We start from the raw sequence: 16769 nt of genomic DNA, 5'->3' as shown, positions 1-16769 counted from the left end.
TACCGCGGCTGCCACTGTACCTGGACTGCGCTGCTTCTCAACCACCACAATGCTGGGGACCGAGTCAGTGGACCTTTTGGAAAACTAAATACAGCTGGTTATTTGCCAAGGAGGTAAATTGAGGTAAATGCTGTTAAGTGCCATACAACTATTTATCTTCCATTAGATTTTTTGTTAGTTTTTGATTTATAAGTGCAGAGACAAATACATTTTCATTCAAGTTCATAAATTTGGTCTAATTTTTTCAAATTAAATTGTTGTATTTTATCAGATGCAAAATGCAAATAAGTAAATATGGCATTATATATCAGAGGTGAGTAAGAAAATTAACAAATATTGATGGTTAAGAGAATGAGACTGAATAATGACATCACACAATAGTCTAATAATTAGACTGTTGTGTGATGTGATTGATTGATTGATTGATTGATTGATTGATTGATTGATTGATTGATTGATTGATTGATTGATTGATTGAAAACTGTAACATATTGCAGAATGGGCACAATACAGTACGGCTATACACACAATTGTTAAGGGAATGCAGACCAGAGAAATACTTTCGTCTTGTTTACATCAGGGTCCCCCATTTTCAATTCATAATGACATTTATGACATACACAACATGTCCAGCACAACATCATGCTGAACCTACAAAAGGCCTTCGACACTGTCAATCACTCCATTCTGATTGACAAGCTAAAAGCAATTGGTTTTGATAGTTTATCAGTGAGCTGGATGCAATCCTACTTTGAGGGGAGAGAACAGATGGTGGAGGTAAACGGTACTCTATCCCCCCCCTCACAGTGAGCTGTGGTGTTCCACAAGGAAGCATACTAGGGCTGCTACTGTTCCTAATTTATGCAAATGACATGTCGTCAGCTTGTGACTGCAACTTGTTCTTGTTCGCAGACGACTCAGCCCTGCTGGTCTCTGACAAGAACAAGTTACAGGTAGAAAAAACCCTCTGAACTTGGCAGAATCTGCACCTGGCTCGCTGATAACAAACTATCATTACACCTGGGTAAAACACCTGGGTAAAACAGAGTCCATTCTCTTCGGATCAAATAACAAACTCAGCAAGACCGACGGCTTTTCAGTTACAGTGGGTGACAATATTGTCACAAGGAAAGATGAAATTACATACCTAGGTTCCATCCTAGAGGCAAATCTTTCCTGTGACAAAATGGCATCCAAGGTAATAAAAAAAGTCAACCAACGAACTAGATTCTTGTACCGGATCTCCTCTCTGGTGAACAAGAATACCCTGAAGACTCTGGCAGGAGCACTCATTCAAGGGTACTACGACTATGCTTGCACCTCATGGTACCAAAGCACCTCAAGATTACAAACATCACAAAACAAACTGGTCAGACTTCTACTTGACCTTACCCCTAGAACCCACCTCACCCCTGCCCACTTTGACAACCTAGGATGGCTTAGAGTAGACGACAGAGTACAGCAACTTGCAATGGGCCTGGTCTACAAGATACACTACACGGGGGTGCTCCAGTAGCACACCATGTTACCGCGCTGCGTCGCGGGACTCCGTGCTGCGTCACGGATCTGGTTGACTCCGAGTTCGATTCCCGGACTCGCCGTCATTTGCCGAATGTCTCCCCCTGCTCTCTCTCCCGTTTCACCCTACAACTGTCGGTCATGCTTGACCAGAAAAGCGATAAACGCTAAAAAATTAAGTTAAAAAAAAGAAAAAAAAATATACACTACACGACCAAGGTACCCATGTACATGTCAAAATACTTCCCAAAGGTCAGTGAATACCACGACCACAACACCAGAGGAAGCTCAACAAATCATGTTAAACCCAGATTCGGCTCAAACAAGGGACTAAACACGTTTCGCAATTATGCCACATCAATGTGGAACGCCCTACCCAAAGCTGTAAAGGAATGTGAATCCCTACCCACATTCAAAACCGCTCTTAAAGAGCACCTACGGGAGTCTGCAATTCGAAACTGGCCACCATAAATGTCCAAACCCCCCCACCCCCACCCCCTCCTATAGACAGTCTCCTCCCCACCGCATGTTCTCTCCCCACCGTATGTATATTTCTCTCCCACCCACCCACCCCCTCCTAATGTACAGTCTCCTCCCCACGTATGTATATTTCTCTCCCACCCACCCACCCGCTCCTAATGTACAGTCCCCTCCCCATCATATGTATATACTCTGTCAGGATCTATGGGTAACAGTACTGTATATTTGCATATCGTATATGTCCCAAATGTAACAGTACTAAATACCTGTATGTCATGTATGTCCCTATGCCATAAATGTCATGTATGTTGTGTATGTCATAAATGTCACTATGAATTGAAAATGGGGGACCCTGATGTAAACAAGACAAACGTCTTTCTCTGGTCTGCATCCCCTTAACAATTGTGTGTATTGAGCCGTACTGTATTGTACCCATTCTGCAATCTGTTAAATAAAGTTTTCATTCATTCATTCAACATACAGATATACAGATATATATCATGACATTTATGACATACATGACATACAGATATACATTACTGTTACATTTGTGACATACAAGATATGCAAATACTGTATACAGTACTGTTAAACAGAGATCCAAACAGAAAACATACGAGGGGGAGGAAACTGTACATTAGGGGGAGTTGGAGGGGGGGTTTGGACATTTACAGGGGCCAGTTTCATTAGTTTTCATTAGTATTAGACTCTAATCCTAATGAGATATTCCTCTAAATATGACTTCGAAAACGGCCACAATTTCAGGAAAGAAATAGTAAAAATTAAATTATATAATACAATTCAGGGGGCCCCCATAGTGTAGCTCTCAGGTGATAACTCGAACCCTGCCTGTTGCAGGATTATTTCAGTGGAACGGAAGGTCCTGATGAAGGGGATCTATTTCATGCACTGGATATAAAAACGGACACAAATGGACTGACGGGACCCTTTTGGGTTGCTCATATGTTGTTCTTGATGACATATTATGTGTTGAATGGAAGTATGGATACTTTTTTTGTTTGGGTGGAGCTTCAATGTTTTTTTGTTGTGTTGCAGAGGGACAGGTGTATTTTAGCATTTTTTATTTATTTTTTTTATTGTGAGATCTCATGTGGTTTTAAGTGTGATGGGGACTCATGTTGCCCGATATAATGTGTAGTTCGTTATTTAATTGTATTGACACACACATTGTAATGAGAATTATGTAAATAAATGTTTTTCTAAAATCAAAATCTCTCTCTCTCTTTCTCTCTCTCTCTCTCTCTCTCTCTCTCTCTCTCTCTCTCTCTCTCTCTCTCTCTCTCTCTCTCTCTCTCTCTCTCTCTCTCTCTCTGTCTCTGTCTCTGTCTCTGTCTCTCTCTCTGTCTCTGTCTCTCTCCCTCTCTCCCTCTCTCTGTCTCTCTCTGTCTCTCTCTCTCTCTCTCTCTCTCTCTCTCTCTCTCTCTCTCTCTCTCTCTCTCTCTCTCTGATTGATTGATTGAATGAATGAAAACTGTATTGACAGATTGCAGTATGGGTACAGTACAGTACAGCTCAATACATACAATTGTTAAGGGATGCAGACCAGAGAAATACTTTTGTCTTGTTTACATCAGGGTCCCCCATTTTCAATTCATCATAACATATATGACACACACAACATACAGATAGACAGTACTGCTACATCTATACATTTATGGCATACCAGATATGCAAATACAGTACTGTTTGTGATACAAAAAGTGTCCAGAAAAGAGTGTATATACATTTGACATATAAACTGTACATTGGCGGAGGTCTCTCATTCATCACGGTGGTGAAAACAGTTAGTCCGTTGCCCATTTTCACCTGACCATTTTAATAATCACATTATTACCATTGTTGGGTTATGATCGGCGTGTGTGGGGATTTTTGGCTGGTGAAAATGCTGAGTGGCTAGTGACTTTGGAAAACCACTAGCCACAGTGGCTAGTGAGCCAAAAAGTTAATGTCAAGCCCTGCCCAGGCCATCAGAGCCTTGAACACTGAACTCTCCACGCACAAGCACACATGAGCACACACACAACACACACACTGTACACGCTCACACACTAGCAGCCACTTTAACATGAGCACACACACACTCATGCTGCACACGCTCACACTTATGGACACTTTACAGAAGGAAAGGTCACTTTAAGAATAGTATAGTAGAGCTTGAGATTGTATAATATAGCATTGTATAGCAGTGTACATAAAGACCCAGTGCCTCATCCATAGCTAACAGTGTACTGCACTACCACAGGACCTAGCATGTCCTACCATGCTCTGTAAATAACTCATGTACAGATACCGATATACCCTACTTGTTTACTTGTTTATTGCACAATGTCGCTCTTAAGTGGATTCTTATTATATATTATTACTATTGTATTATGCACATCGTTGCGGGCAAGACCCCCCGCATTTCACTGTATAACTGTATGCCGTGACAAATAAAACTCTTGTATCTTGTATTTGTATCGTGTCTCTAGACTAACCTGGGTGTACAGTATGTCTCTAGACTAACCTGGGTGTACAGTATGACTCTAGACTCTAGACTAACCTGGGTGTACAGTATGACTCTAGACTAACCTGGGTGTACAGTATGACTCTAGACTAACCTGGGTGTACAGTATGTCTCTAGACTAACCTGGGTGTACAGTATGTGTCTAGACTAACCTGGGTGTACAGTATGACTCTAGACTAACCTGGGTGTACAGTATGACTCTAGACTAACCTGGGTGTACAGTATGACTCTAGACTAACCTGGGTGTACAGTATGACTCTAGACTAACCTGGGTGTACAGTATGACTCTAGACTAACCTGGGTGTACAGTATGTGTCTAGACTAACCTGGGTGTACAGTATGTGTCTAGACTAACCTGGGTGTACAGTATGTGTCTAGACTAACCTGGGTGTACAGTATGTGTCTAGACTAACCTGGGTGTACAGTATGTGTCTAGACTAACCTGGGTGTACAGTATGACTCTAGACTAACCTGGGTGTACAGTATGACTCTAGACTAACCTGGGTGTACAGTATGTGTCTAGACTAACCTGGGTGTACAGTATGACTCTAGACTAACCTGGGTGTACAGTATGTGTCTAGACTAACCTGGGTGTACAGTATGTGTCTAGACTAACCTGGGTGTACAGTATGTGTCTAGACTAACCTGGGTGTACAGTATGACTCTAGACTAACCTGGGTGTACAGTATGACTCTAGACTAACCTGGGTGTACAGTATGTCTCTAGACTAACCTGGGTGTACAGTATGACTCTAGACTAACCTGGGTGTACAGTATGTGTCTAGACTAACCTGGGTGTACAGTATGTGTCTAGACTAACCTGGGTGTACAGTATGACTCTAGACTAACCTGGGTGTACAGTATGACTCTAGACTAACCTGGGTGTACAGTATGTGTCTAGACTAACCTGGGTGTACAGTATGACTCTAGACTAACCTGGGTGTACAGTATGTGTCTAGACTAACCTGGGTGTACAGTATGTGTCTAGACTAACCTGGGTGTACAGTATGTGTCTAGACTAACCTGGGTGTACAGTATGACTCTAGACTAACCTGGGTGTACAGTATGTGTCTAGACTAACCTGGGTGTACAGTATGACTCTAGACTAACCTGGGTGTACAGTATGACTCTAGACTAACCTGGGTGTACAGTATGTCTCTAGACTAACCTGGGTGTACAGTATGTCTCTAGACTAACCTGGGTGTACAGTATGTCTCTAGACTAACCTGGGTGTACAGTATGACTCTAGACTAACCTGGGTGTACAGTATGACTCTAGACTAACCTGGGTGTACAGTATGTCTCTAGACTAACCTGGGTGTACAGTATGACTCTAGACTAACCTGGGTGTACAGTATGTCTCTAGACTAACCTGGGTGTACAGTATGTCTCTAGACTAACCTGGGTGTACAGTATGTCTCTAGACTAACCTGGGTGTACAGTATGTCTCTAGACTAACCTGGGTGTACAGTATGACTCTAGACTAACCTGGGTGTACAGTATGTGTCTAGACTAACCTGGGTGTACAGTATGACTCTAGACTAACCTGGGTGTACAGTATGACTCTAGACTAACCTGGGTGTACAGTATGACTCTAGACTAACCTGGGTGTACAGTATGTGTCTAGACTAACCTGGGTGTACAGTATGTGTCTAGACTAACCTGGGTGTACAGTATGACTCTAGACTAACCTGGGTGTACAGTATGTGTCTAGACTAACCTGGGTGTACAGTATGTCTCTAGACTAACCTGGGTGTACAGTATGTGTCTAGACTAACCTGGGTGTACAGTATGTGTCTAGACTAACCTGGGTGTACAGTATGACTCTAGACTAACCTGGGTGTACAGTATGACTCTAGACTAACCTGGGTGTACAGTATGACTCTAGACTAACCTGGGTGTACAGTATGTGTCTAGACTAACCTGGGTGTACAGTATGTGTCTAGACTAACCTGGGTGTACAGTATGACTCTAGACTAACCTGGGTGTACAGTATGTCTCTAGACTAACCTGGGTGTACAGTATGACTCTAGACTAACCTGGGTGTACAGTATGTGTCTAGACTAACCTGGGTGTACAGTATGACTCTAGACTAACCTGGGTGTACAGTATGACTCTAGACTAACCTGGGTGTACAGTATGTCTCTAGACTAACCTGGGTGTACAGTATGTCTCTAGACTAACCTGGGTGTACAGTATGACTCTAGACTAACCTGGGTGTACAGTATGTGTCTAGACTAACCTGGGTGTACAGTATGTCTCTAGACTAACCTGGGTGTACAGTATGACTCTAGACTAACCTGGGTGTACAGTATGACTCTAGACTAACCTGGGTGTACAGTATGACTCTAGACTAACCTGGGTGTACAGTATGTCTCTAGACTAACCTGGGTGTACAGTATGTGTCTAGACTAACCTGGGTGTACAGTATGACTCTAGACTAACCTGGGTGTACAGTATGTGTCTAGACTAACCTGGGTGTACAGTATGTGTCTAGACTAACCTGGGTGTACAGTATGTGTCTAGACTAACCTGGGTGTACAGTATGACTCTAGACTAACCTGGGTGTACAGTATGTCTCTAGACTAACCTGGGTGTACAGTATGTCTCTAGACTAACCTGGGTGTACAGTATGTCTCTAGACTAACCTGGGTGTACAGTATGACTCTAGACTAACCTGGGTGTACAGTATGACTCTAGACTAACCTGGGTGTACAGTATGACTCTAGACTAACCTGGGTGTACATTATGTCTCTAGACTAACCTGGGTGTACAGTATGACTCTAGACTAACCTGGGTGTACAGTATGTGTCTAGACTAACCTGGGTGTACAGTATGTCTCTAGACTAACCTGGGTGTACAGTATGACTCTAGACTAACCTGGGTGTACAGTATGTCTCTAGACTAACCTGGGTGTACAGTATGACTCTAGACTAACCTGGGTGTACAGTATGACTCTAGACTAACCTGGGTGTACATTATGTGTCTAGACTAACCTGGGTGTACAGTATGACTCTAGACTAACCTGGGTGTACATTATGTGTCTAGACTAACCTGGGTGTACAGTATGACTCTAGACTAACCTGGGTGTACAGTATGACTCTAGACTAACCTGGGTGTACAGTATGTCTCTAGACTAACCTGGGTGTACAGTATGTGTCTAGACTAACCTGGGTGTACAGTATGACTCTAGACTAACCTGGGTGTACAGTATGACTCTAGACTAACCTGGGTGTACAGTATGTGTCTAGACTAACCTGGGTGTACAGTATGTCTCTAGACTAACCTGGGTGTACAGTATGTCTCTAGACTAACCTGGGTGTACAGTATGACTCTAGACTAACCTGGGTGTACAGTATGTCTCTAGACTAACCTGGGTGTACAGTATGACTCTAGACTAACCTGGGTGTACAGTATGTCTCTAGACTAACCTGGGTGTACATTATGTGTCTAGACTAACCTGGGTGTACAGTATGTGTCTAGACTAACCTGGGTGTACAGTATGACTCTAGACTAACCTGGGTGTACAGTATGACTCTAGACTAACCTGGGTGTACAGTATGTCTCTAGACTAACCTGGGTGTACAGTATGTGTCTAGACTAACCTGGGTGTACAGTATGTGTCTAGACTAACCTGGGTGTACAGTATGTGTCTAGACTAACCTGGGTGTACAGTATGACTCTAGACTAACCTGGGTGTACAGTATGACTCTAGACTAACCTGGGTGTACATTATGTGTCTAGACTAACCTGGGTGTACAGTATGTGTCTAGACTAACCTGGGTGTACAGTATGACTCTAGACTAACCTGGGTGTACAGTATGACTCTAGACTAACCTGGGTGTACAGTATGTCTCTAGACTAACCTGGGTGTACAGTATGACTCTAGACTAACCTGGGTGTACAGTATGTGTCTAGACTAACCTGGGTGTACAGTATGTGTCTAGACTAACCTGGGTGTACAGTATGTGTCTAGACTAACCTGGGTGTACAGTATGTCTCTAGACTAACCTGGGTGTACAGTATGACTCTAGACTAACCTGGGTGTACAGTATGACTCTAGACTAACCTGGGTGTACAGTATGACTCTAGACTAACCTGGGTGTACAGTATGTCTCTAGACTAACCTGGGTGTACAGTATGTCTCTAGACTAACCTGGGTGTACAGTATGTGTCTAGACTAACCTGGGTGTACAGTATGTGTCTAGACTAACCTGGGTGTACAGTATGTCTCTAGACTAACCTGGGTGTACAGTATGACTCTAGACTAACCTGGGTGTACAGTATGACTCTAGACTAACCTGGGTGTACAGTATGACTCTAGACTAACCTGGGTGTACAGCAGGGTTCGAAATTAACGGGGGCTCGGGGCAAAATGCCCTTGAAAATGGACAAAATGCCCCCGAATATCAGTTAAGGGGGGCAGAAAATGCCCCCGACAGTTTACTAATTATATATATAATTATATATATGATCTACAGTGCGAGCATTTCCCTTGTATTTGGCCCTAATAATGTGTGTGCGCGCCACCCGGAAAAATCATTTACTCGAGACGAGTGACGATTACAAAACAGCTCCGCTGTTATAATAGTCCCACATTACACAAGGCGCATAAACGTCCAATCACAGTAGCGCCCGAAAACAAAGTCACGTTACCGGCTTAGGCAAGTTATACATTCAGAATCAGACAACGCAAAAAAATCAGCCAGCCATGAAGCCCATTCATTTTTATTTTGAGCAAAAGAGAGACGAGGAGAAAGAGAGGAATCCGGCTGACATGGCTTTTGAAGTGATATTCGCACGTGTTTTTGCGGGTCCAGTCCCCACGGTATGTTGACAGAATTCGCAAAACACCTTATCGACTGAAGCATAAAAGTCATTAGGATACTGCTCTGCTCTGAATTTAGGGCTTAGTGGGGAATTTCTTCCGACGTTAACGTTAACGACGCACCGAAGCAGCTAGACAATTTCTCCGTGTTGTGTGTAACACGCAGCGGTCCCCGCCTCCTCCCTCCTTGCAACAAACGTTCCACCCAAAAACGGAATTTCTATTTCATAATGAATTAAATAATTGTATAAAGAATTTTCAATGTTCTGTCATCTAATAATATATTCCATTACCTTTCCTATCTGTATCAAAGTCAAAATGTTGGTATCATAACAACCTTACAACATACAAAAGCAGCTTGACAACCGATATCCTTTGCGTTTGATTGATTGAAAACTTTATTAACAGATTGCAGAATGGGTACAATACAGTACAGCTCAATACACACAAGTTAAGGGGATGCAGACCAGAGAAAGACTTTCGTCTTGTTTACATCAGGGTCCCCCATTTTCAATTCATAGTGTGCACACGCACAGTATAATAATGCATGAGATAAATAGTTAATAAACTCTGTTACTTGAACAATTTTCACTGTGCTCCTAAATTTCTTTGTGTGCTCCTAAATTTTTATTTAGATTTTATTTATTAACATTTTATTTAGGAGCACATGTGCTCCTTGGGAAAAAGGTTAGCGTAGAGCCCTATATATGGAGACATTAACATTACATTATCAAACATAGGGACGAAGACTGTAAAAAAAAGTGTCAACAATGTTTTATAATCCTTATGTTAATTTTCATCATAAAAATTCAGTGCCCCCGAAATACAAAAAAAAGCCCCCGAAAATCAATTAAGGGGGGCAAAAGCAAAAAAAGCCCTTGAAAAAAAATGTTAATTTCTAACCCTGGTGTACAGTATGTGTCTAGACTAACCTGGGTGTACAGTATGTCTCTAGACTAACCTGGGTGTACAGTATGACTATAGACTAACCTGGGTGTACAGTATGACTCTAGACTAACCTGGGTGTACAGTATGACTCTAGACTAACCTGGGTGTACAGTATGACTCTAGACTAACCTGGGTGTACAGTATGTCTCTAGACTAACCTGGGTGTACAGTATGTCTCTAGACTAACCTGGGTGTACAGTATGTGTCTAGACTAACCTGGGTGTACAGTATGACTCTAGACTAACCTGGGTGTACAGTATGACTCTAGACTAACCTGGGTGTACAGTATGTGTCTAGACTAACCTGGGTGTACAGTATGACTCTAGACTAACCTGGGTGTACAGTATGACTCTAGACTAACCTGGGTGTACAGTATGTGTCTAGACTAACCTGGGTGTACAGTATGTGTCTAGACTAACCTGGGTGTACAGTATGACTCTAGACTAACCTGGGTGTACATTATGTGTCTAGACTAACCTGGGTGTACAGTATGTCTCTAGACTAACCTGGGTGTACAGTATGTGTCTAGACTAACCTGGGTGTACAGTATGACTCTAGACTAACCTGGGTGTACAGTATGTGTCTAGACTAACCTGGGTGTACAGTATGTGTCTAGACTAACCTGGGTGTACAGTATGTGTCTAGACTAACCTGGGTGTACAGTATGTGTCTAGACTAACCTGGGTGTACAGTATGTGTCTAGACTAACCTGGGTGTACAGTATGTGTCTAGACTAACCTGGGTGTACAGTATGTGTCTAGACTAACCTGGGTGTACAGTATGTCTCTAGACTAACCTGGGTGTACAGTATGTGTCTAGACTAACCTGGGTGTACAGTATGACTCTAGACTAACCTGGGTGTACAGTATGTCTCTAGACTAACCTGGGTGTACAGTATGACTCTAGACTAACCTGGGTGTACAGTATGACTCTAGACTAACCTGGGTGTACAGTATGACTCTAGACTAACCTGGGTGTACAGTATGACTCTAGACTAACCTGGGTGTACAGTATGACTCTAGACTAACCTGGGTGTACAGTATGACTCTAGACTAACCTGGGTGTACAGTATGACTCTAGACTAACCTGGGTGTACAGTATGTCTCTAGACTAACCTGGGTGTACAGTATGTGTCTAGACTAACCTGGGTGTACAGTATGACTCTAGACTAACCTGGGTGTACAGTATGACTCTAGACTAACCTGGGTGTACAGTATGTCTCTAGACTAACCTGGGTGTACAGTATGACTCTAGACTAACCTGGGTGTACAGTATGTCTCTAGACTAACCTGGGTGTACAGTATGTGTCTAGACTAACCTGGGTGTACAGTATGTCTCTAGACTAACCTGGGTGTACAGTATGTCTCTAGACTAACCTGGGTGTACAGTATGTGTCTAGACTAACCTGGGTGTACAGTATGTCTCTAGACTAACCTGGGTGTACAGTATGTGTCTAGACTAACCTGGGTGTACAGTATGACTCTAGACTAACCTGGGTGTACAGTATGTGTCTAGACTAACCTGGGTGTACAGTATGACTCTAGACTAACCTGGGTGTACAGTATGTCTCTAGACTAACCTGGGTGTACAGTATGTCTCTAGACTAACCTGGGTGTACAGTATGACTCTAGACTAACCTGGGTGTACAGTATGTCTCTAGACTAACCTGGGTGTACAGTATGTGTCTAGACTAACCTGGGTGTACAGTATGACTCTAGACTAACCTGGGTGTACAGTATGTGTCTAGACTAACCTGGGTGTACAGTATGTCTCTAGACTAACCTGGGTGTACAGTATGTGTCTAGACTAACCTGGGTGTACAGTATGTCTCTAGACTAACCTGGGTGTACAGTATGTCTCTAGACTAACCTGGGTGTACAGTATCTGTCTAGACTAACCTGGGTGTACAGTATGTCTCTAGACTAACCTGGGTGTACAGTATGTGTCTAGACTAACCTGGGTGTACAGTATGTCTCTAGACTAACCTGGGTGTACAGTATGACTCTAGACTAACCTGGGTGTACAGTATGACTCTAGACTAACCTGGGTGTACAGTATGACTCTAGACTAACCTGGGTGTACAGTATGACTCTAGACTAACCTGGGTGTACAGTATGACTCTAGACTAACCTGGGTGTACAGTATGTCTCTAGACTAACCTGGGTGTACAGTATGTCTCTAGACTAACCTGGGTGTACAGTATGACTCTAGACTAACCTGGGTGTACAGTATGTCTCTAGACTAACCTGGGTGTACAGTATGACTCTAGACTAACCTGGGTGTACAATATGACTCTAGACTAACCTGGGTGTACAGTATGTGTCTAGACTAACCTGGGTGTACAGTATGTGTCTAGACTAACCTGGGTGTACAGTATGACTCTAGACTAACCTGGGTGTACAGTATGACTCTAGACTAACCTGGGTGTACAGTATGACTCTAGACTAACCTGGGTGTACAGTATGACTCTAGACTAACCTGGGTGTACAGTATGACTCTAGACTAACCTGGGTGTACAGTATGTCTCTAGACTAACCTGGGTGTACAGTATGTCTCTAGACTAACCTGGGTGTACAGTATGACTCTAGACTAACCTGGGTGTACAGTATGACTCTAGACTAACCTGGGTGTACAGTATGACTCTAGACTAACCTGGGTGTACAGTATGTGTCTAGACTAACCTGGGTGTACAGTATGTCTCTAGACTAACCTGGGTGTACAGTATGTGTCTAGACTAACCTGGGTGTACAGTATGTCTCTAGACTAACCTGGGTGTACAGTATGACTCTAGACTAACCTGGGTGTACAGTATGACTCTAGACTAACCTGGGTGTACAGTATGTGTCTAGACTAACCTGGGTGTACAGTATGTGTCTAGACTAACCTGGGTGTACAGTATGTGTCTAGACTAACCTGGGTGTACAGTATGACTCTAGACTAACCTGGGTGTACAGTATGTCTCTAGACTAACCTGGGTGTACAGTATGTGTCTAGACTAACCTGGGTGTACAGTATGTCTCTAGACTAACCTGGGTGTACAGTATGTCTCTAGACTAACCTGGGTGTACAGTATGTGTCTAGACTAACCTGGGTGTACAGTATGACTCTAGACTAACCTGGGTGTACAGTATGACTCTAGACTAACCTGGGTGTACAGTATGTGTCTAGACTAACCTGGGTGTACAGTATGTGTCTAGACTAACCTGGGTGTACAGTATGACTCCAGACTAACCTGGGTGTACAGTATGACTCTAGACTAACCTGGGTGTACATTATGTCTCTAGACTAACCTGGGTGTACAGTATGTGTCTAGACTAACCTGGGTGTACAGTATGACTCTAGACTAACCTGGGTGTACAGTATGTGTCTAGACTAACCTGGGTGTACAGTATGTCTCTAGACTAACCTGGGTGTACAGTATGTCTCTAGACTAACCTGGGTGTACATTATGTGTCTAGACTAACCTGGGTGTACAGTATGTGTCTAGACTAACCTGGGTGTACAGTATGACTCTAACCTGGGTGTACAGTATGTGTCTAGACTAACCTGGGTGTACAGTATGTGTCTAGACTAACCTGGGTGTACAGTATGTGTCTAGACTAACCTGGGTGTACCACGGCAACCAGTCCTCCCAGCGACTCTGGTCCCCAGTGACCGTGGAACCTGGAGTCCACGTCGAGACAGAATATGTAGTCGGCTTGGTGACGGAGATCTGTCTCTATCAGGGTCTGGATGAGCTCCATCCTGCGAGCCGAGATCTCCTGCCAGCGTTTGGAGCTCGGAACCGTCAGCACTGTTAGCTAAACAACAAAATATAGAATATCTTTAATTTCACTTCCTGTTATTTTTTTTTTATCTACTTTTTCTCCCCATTTTCTATTTTTCTCCCATCCCAATTTCGTGTTATCCAATTCTACCCTCCCCTGTCTCGAACGTTGTTAGGCCATGCCTCCCACTGGTCGGCTGCAATGTGGACGAAGCCTTGCATCACGTGTCCCCTCCGGTACACGAGGAGGCAGCCGTCGCATCTTTTCACCTGCACAGCGCAATCTCTCAGACGCGAGGAGTAACGCGTGGGAGGCTCACGCTGCCCCCGTTACTTCCTGATTCTGCCGCGCAGGCGCACCAACCGACCTGTAGGAGTCGCTGTCCACAACGTCCAATCCCCACCCACTGGCTTTCCCACCCCCTAACACTGCCAATTGTATTAGTATGAACGACCAGCCAAGCCGGAAGCAACGCCGAGAGCTGGGCTCGAACCCAGCATCTCCTGCGTTAGTGGTGAGCGCCTTGCCCACTGCGCCACTTAGCCACCCTCTTCACTTCCTGTTTTGTTAAATCCAGCTCATATCGCTCCTACCACCACCACCTATTGTACTTCCTGCAACAGAACTACGTTCAGATACACAAAGAGACATATCGATGGCTGAAACGAAAACAACATCGATATGGTCTTTACTCACATCAGCTTTATCAGTGATATGGTCTTTATATTCATATCAGTGTATTTCATATTCATAGCAGTGTATTTCACATTCATAGCAGTGTATTTCATATTCACATCAGTCTATTTCATATTCATGTCAGTCTATTTCATATTCATAGCAGTCTATTTCATATTCATAGCAGTCTATTTCATATTCATAGTCTATTCCATATTCACATCAGTCTATTTCCTATTCATATCAGTGTATTTCATATTCATAACAGTCTATTTCATATTCATATCAGTATATTTCATATTCATATCAGTGTATTTCATATTCATAACAGTCTATTTCATATTCATATCAATCTATTTCATATTCATAACATTCTATTTTATATTCATAACAGTCTATTTTATATTCACATCATTCTCTTTCATATTCACATCAGTCAATTTCATATTCACATCAGTCTCTTTCATATTCATATCAGTCTCTTTCATATTCACATCAGTCTATCTCACATTCATTGTTTATATTAACCATGTTTGCTCGAACATATTCAACTCAAGCTAATTTCTGCACAGTCTGCAGCAACACTGTGTTTGTGTCTCACTCTAATGTCTGCAGCAATACTGTGTTTGTGTCTCACTCTAATGTCTGCAGCAATACTGTGTTTGTGTCTCACTCTAATGTCTGCAGCAATACTGTGTTTGTGTCTCACTCTAATGTCTGCAGCAATACTGTGTTTGTGTCTCTCACTCTAATGTCTGCAGCAACACTGTGTTTGTGTCTCACTCTAATGTCTGCAGCAATACTGTGTTTGTGTCTCTCACTCTAATGTCAGCAGCAACACTGTGTTTGTGTGTCTCACTCTAATGTCTGCAACACTGTGTTTGTGTCTCTCACTCTAATGTCTGCAACACTGTGTTTGTGTCTCACTCTAATGTCTGCAGCACTGTGTTTGTGTCTCACTCTAATGTCTGCAGCAACACTGTGTTTGTGTGTCTCACTCTAATGTCTGCAGCAACACTGTGTTTGTGTCTCTCACTCTAATGTCTGCAACACTGTGTTTGTCTCTCACTCTAATGTCTGCAACACTGTGTTTGTGTCTCACTCTAATGTCTGCAGCAACGCTGTGTTTGTGTCTCACTCTAATGTCTGCAGCAACACTGTGTTTGTGTCTCACTCTAATGTCTGCAGCAACACTGTGTTTGTGTCTCACTCTAATGTCTGCAGCAGCAACACTGTGTTTGTGTGTCTCACTCTAATGTCTGCAACACTGTGTTTGTGTGTCTCACTCTAATGTCTGCAACACTGTGTTTGTGTATCTCACTCTAATGTCTGCAACACTGTGTTTGTGTCTCTCACTCTAATGTCTGCAACACTGTGTTTGTGTCTCACTCTAATGTCTGCAACACTGTGTTTGTGTGTCTCACTCTAATGTCTGCAGCAACACTGTGTTTGTGTCTCTCACTCTAATGTCTGCAACACTGTGTTTGTGTCTCACTCTAATGTCTGCAGCAACACTGTGTTTGTGTCTCACTCTAATGTCTGCAGCAACACTGTGTTTGTGTCTCTCACTCTAATGTCTGCAACACTGTGTTTGTGTGTCTCACTCTAATGTCTGCAACACTGTGTTTGTGTCTCACTCTAATGTCTGCAACACTGTGTTTGTGTCTCACTCTAATGTCTGCAACACTGTGTTTGTGTGTCTCACTCTAATGTCTGCAACACTGTGTTTGTGTGTCTCACTCTAATGTCTGCAGCAACACTGTGTTTGTGTCTCACTCTAATGTCTGCAACTCTGTGTTTGTGTGTCTCACTCTAATGTCTGCAACACTGTGTTTGTGTCTCTCACTCTAATGTCGGCAGCAACACTGTGTTTGTGTCTCTCACTCTAATGTCTGCAACTCTGTGTTTGTGTCTCTCACTCTAATGTCTGCAGCAACACTGTGTTTGTGTGTCTCACTCTAATGTCTGCAACTCTGTGTTTGTGTCTCTCACTCTAATGTCGGCAGCAACACTGTGTTTGTGTCTCTC

General features: G+C 43.0%; 1 protein-coding gene across 9 annotated transcripts in view; it reads right to left on the bottom strand.

Moving 5' to 3' along the window:
* Positions 1–16769, bottom strand: part of LOC311238592 (globoside alpha-1,3-N-acetylgalactosaminyltransferase 1-like) — a 124905-nt gene that overhangs the window by 21030 nt on the left and 87106 nt on the right. For all 9 annotated transcript variants that reach the window (XM_084326704.1, XM_084326706.1, XM_084326708.1 and 6 more), the window contains one exon: positions 13904–14099. In XM_084326704.1, coding sequence (XP_084182830.1) covers positions 13904–14099 — 196 coding nt within the window. The remainder of the gene's footprint in view (positions 1–13903; positions 14100–16769) is intronic.

This window comes from Notolepis coatsorum (assembly GCF_963971535.1).
Source record: "Notolepis coatsorum genome assembly, chromosome: 12".
Classification (NCBI taxonomy): domain Eukaryota; kingdom Metazoa; phylum Chordata; class Actinopteri; order Aulopiformes; family Paralepididae; genus Notolepis; species Notolepis coatsorum.
This window is presented reverse-complemented; position numbering and strand designations above follow the sequence as displayed.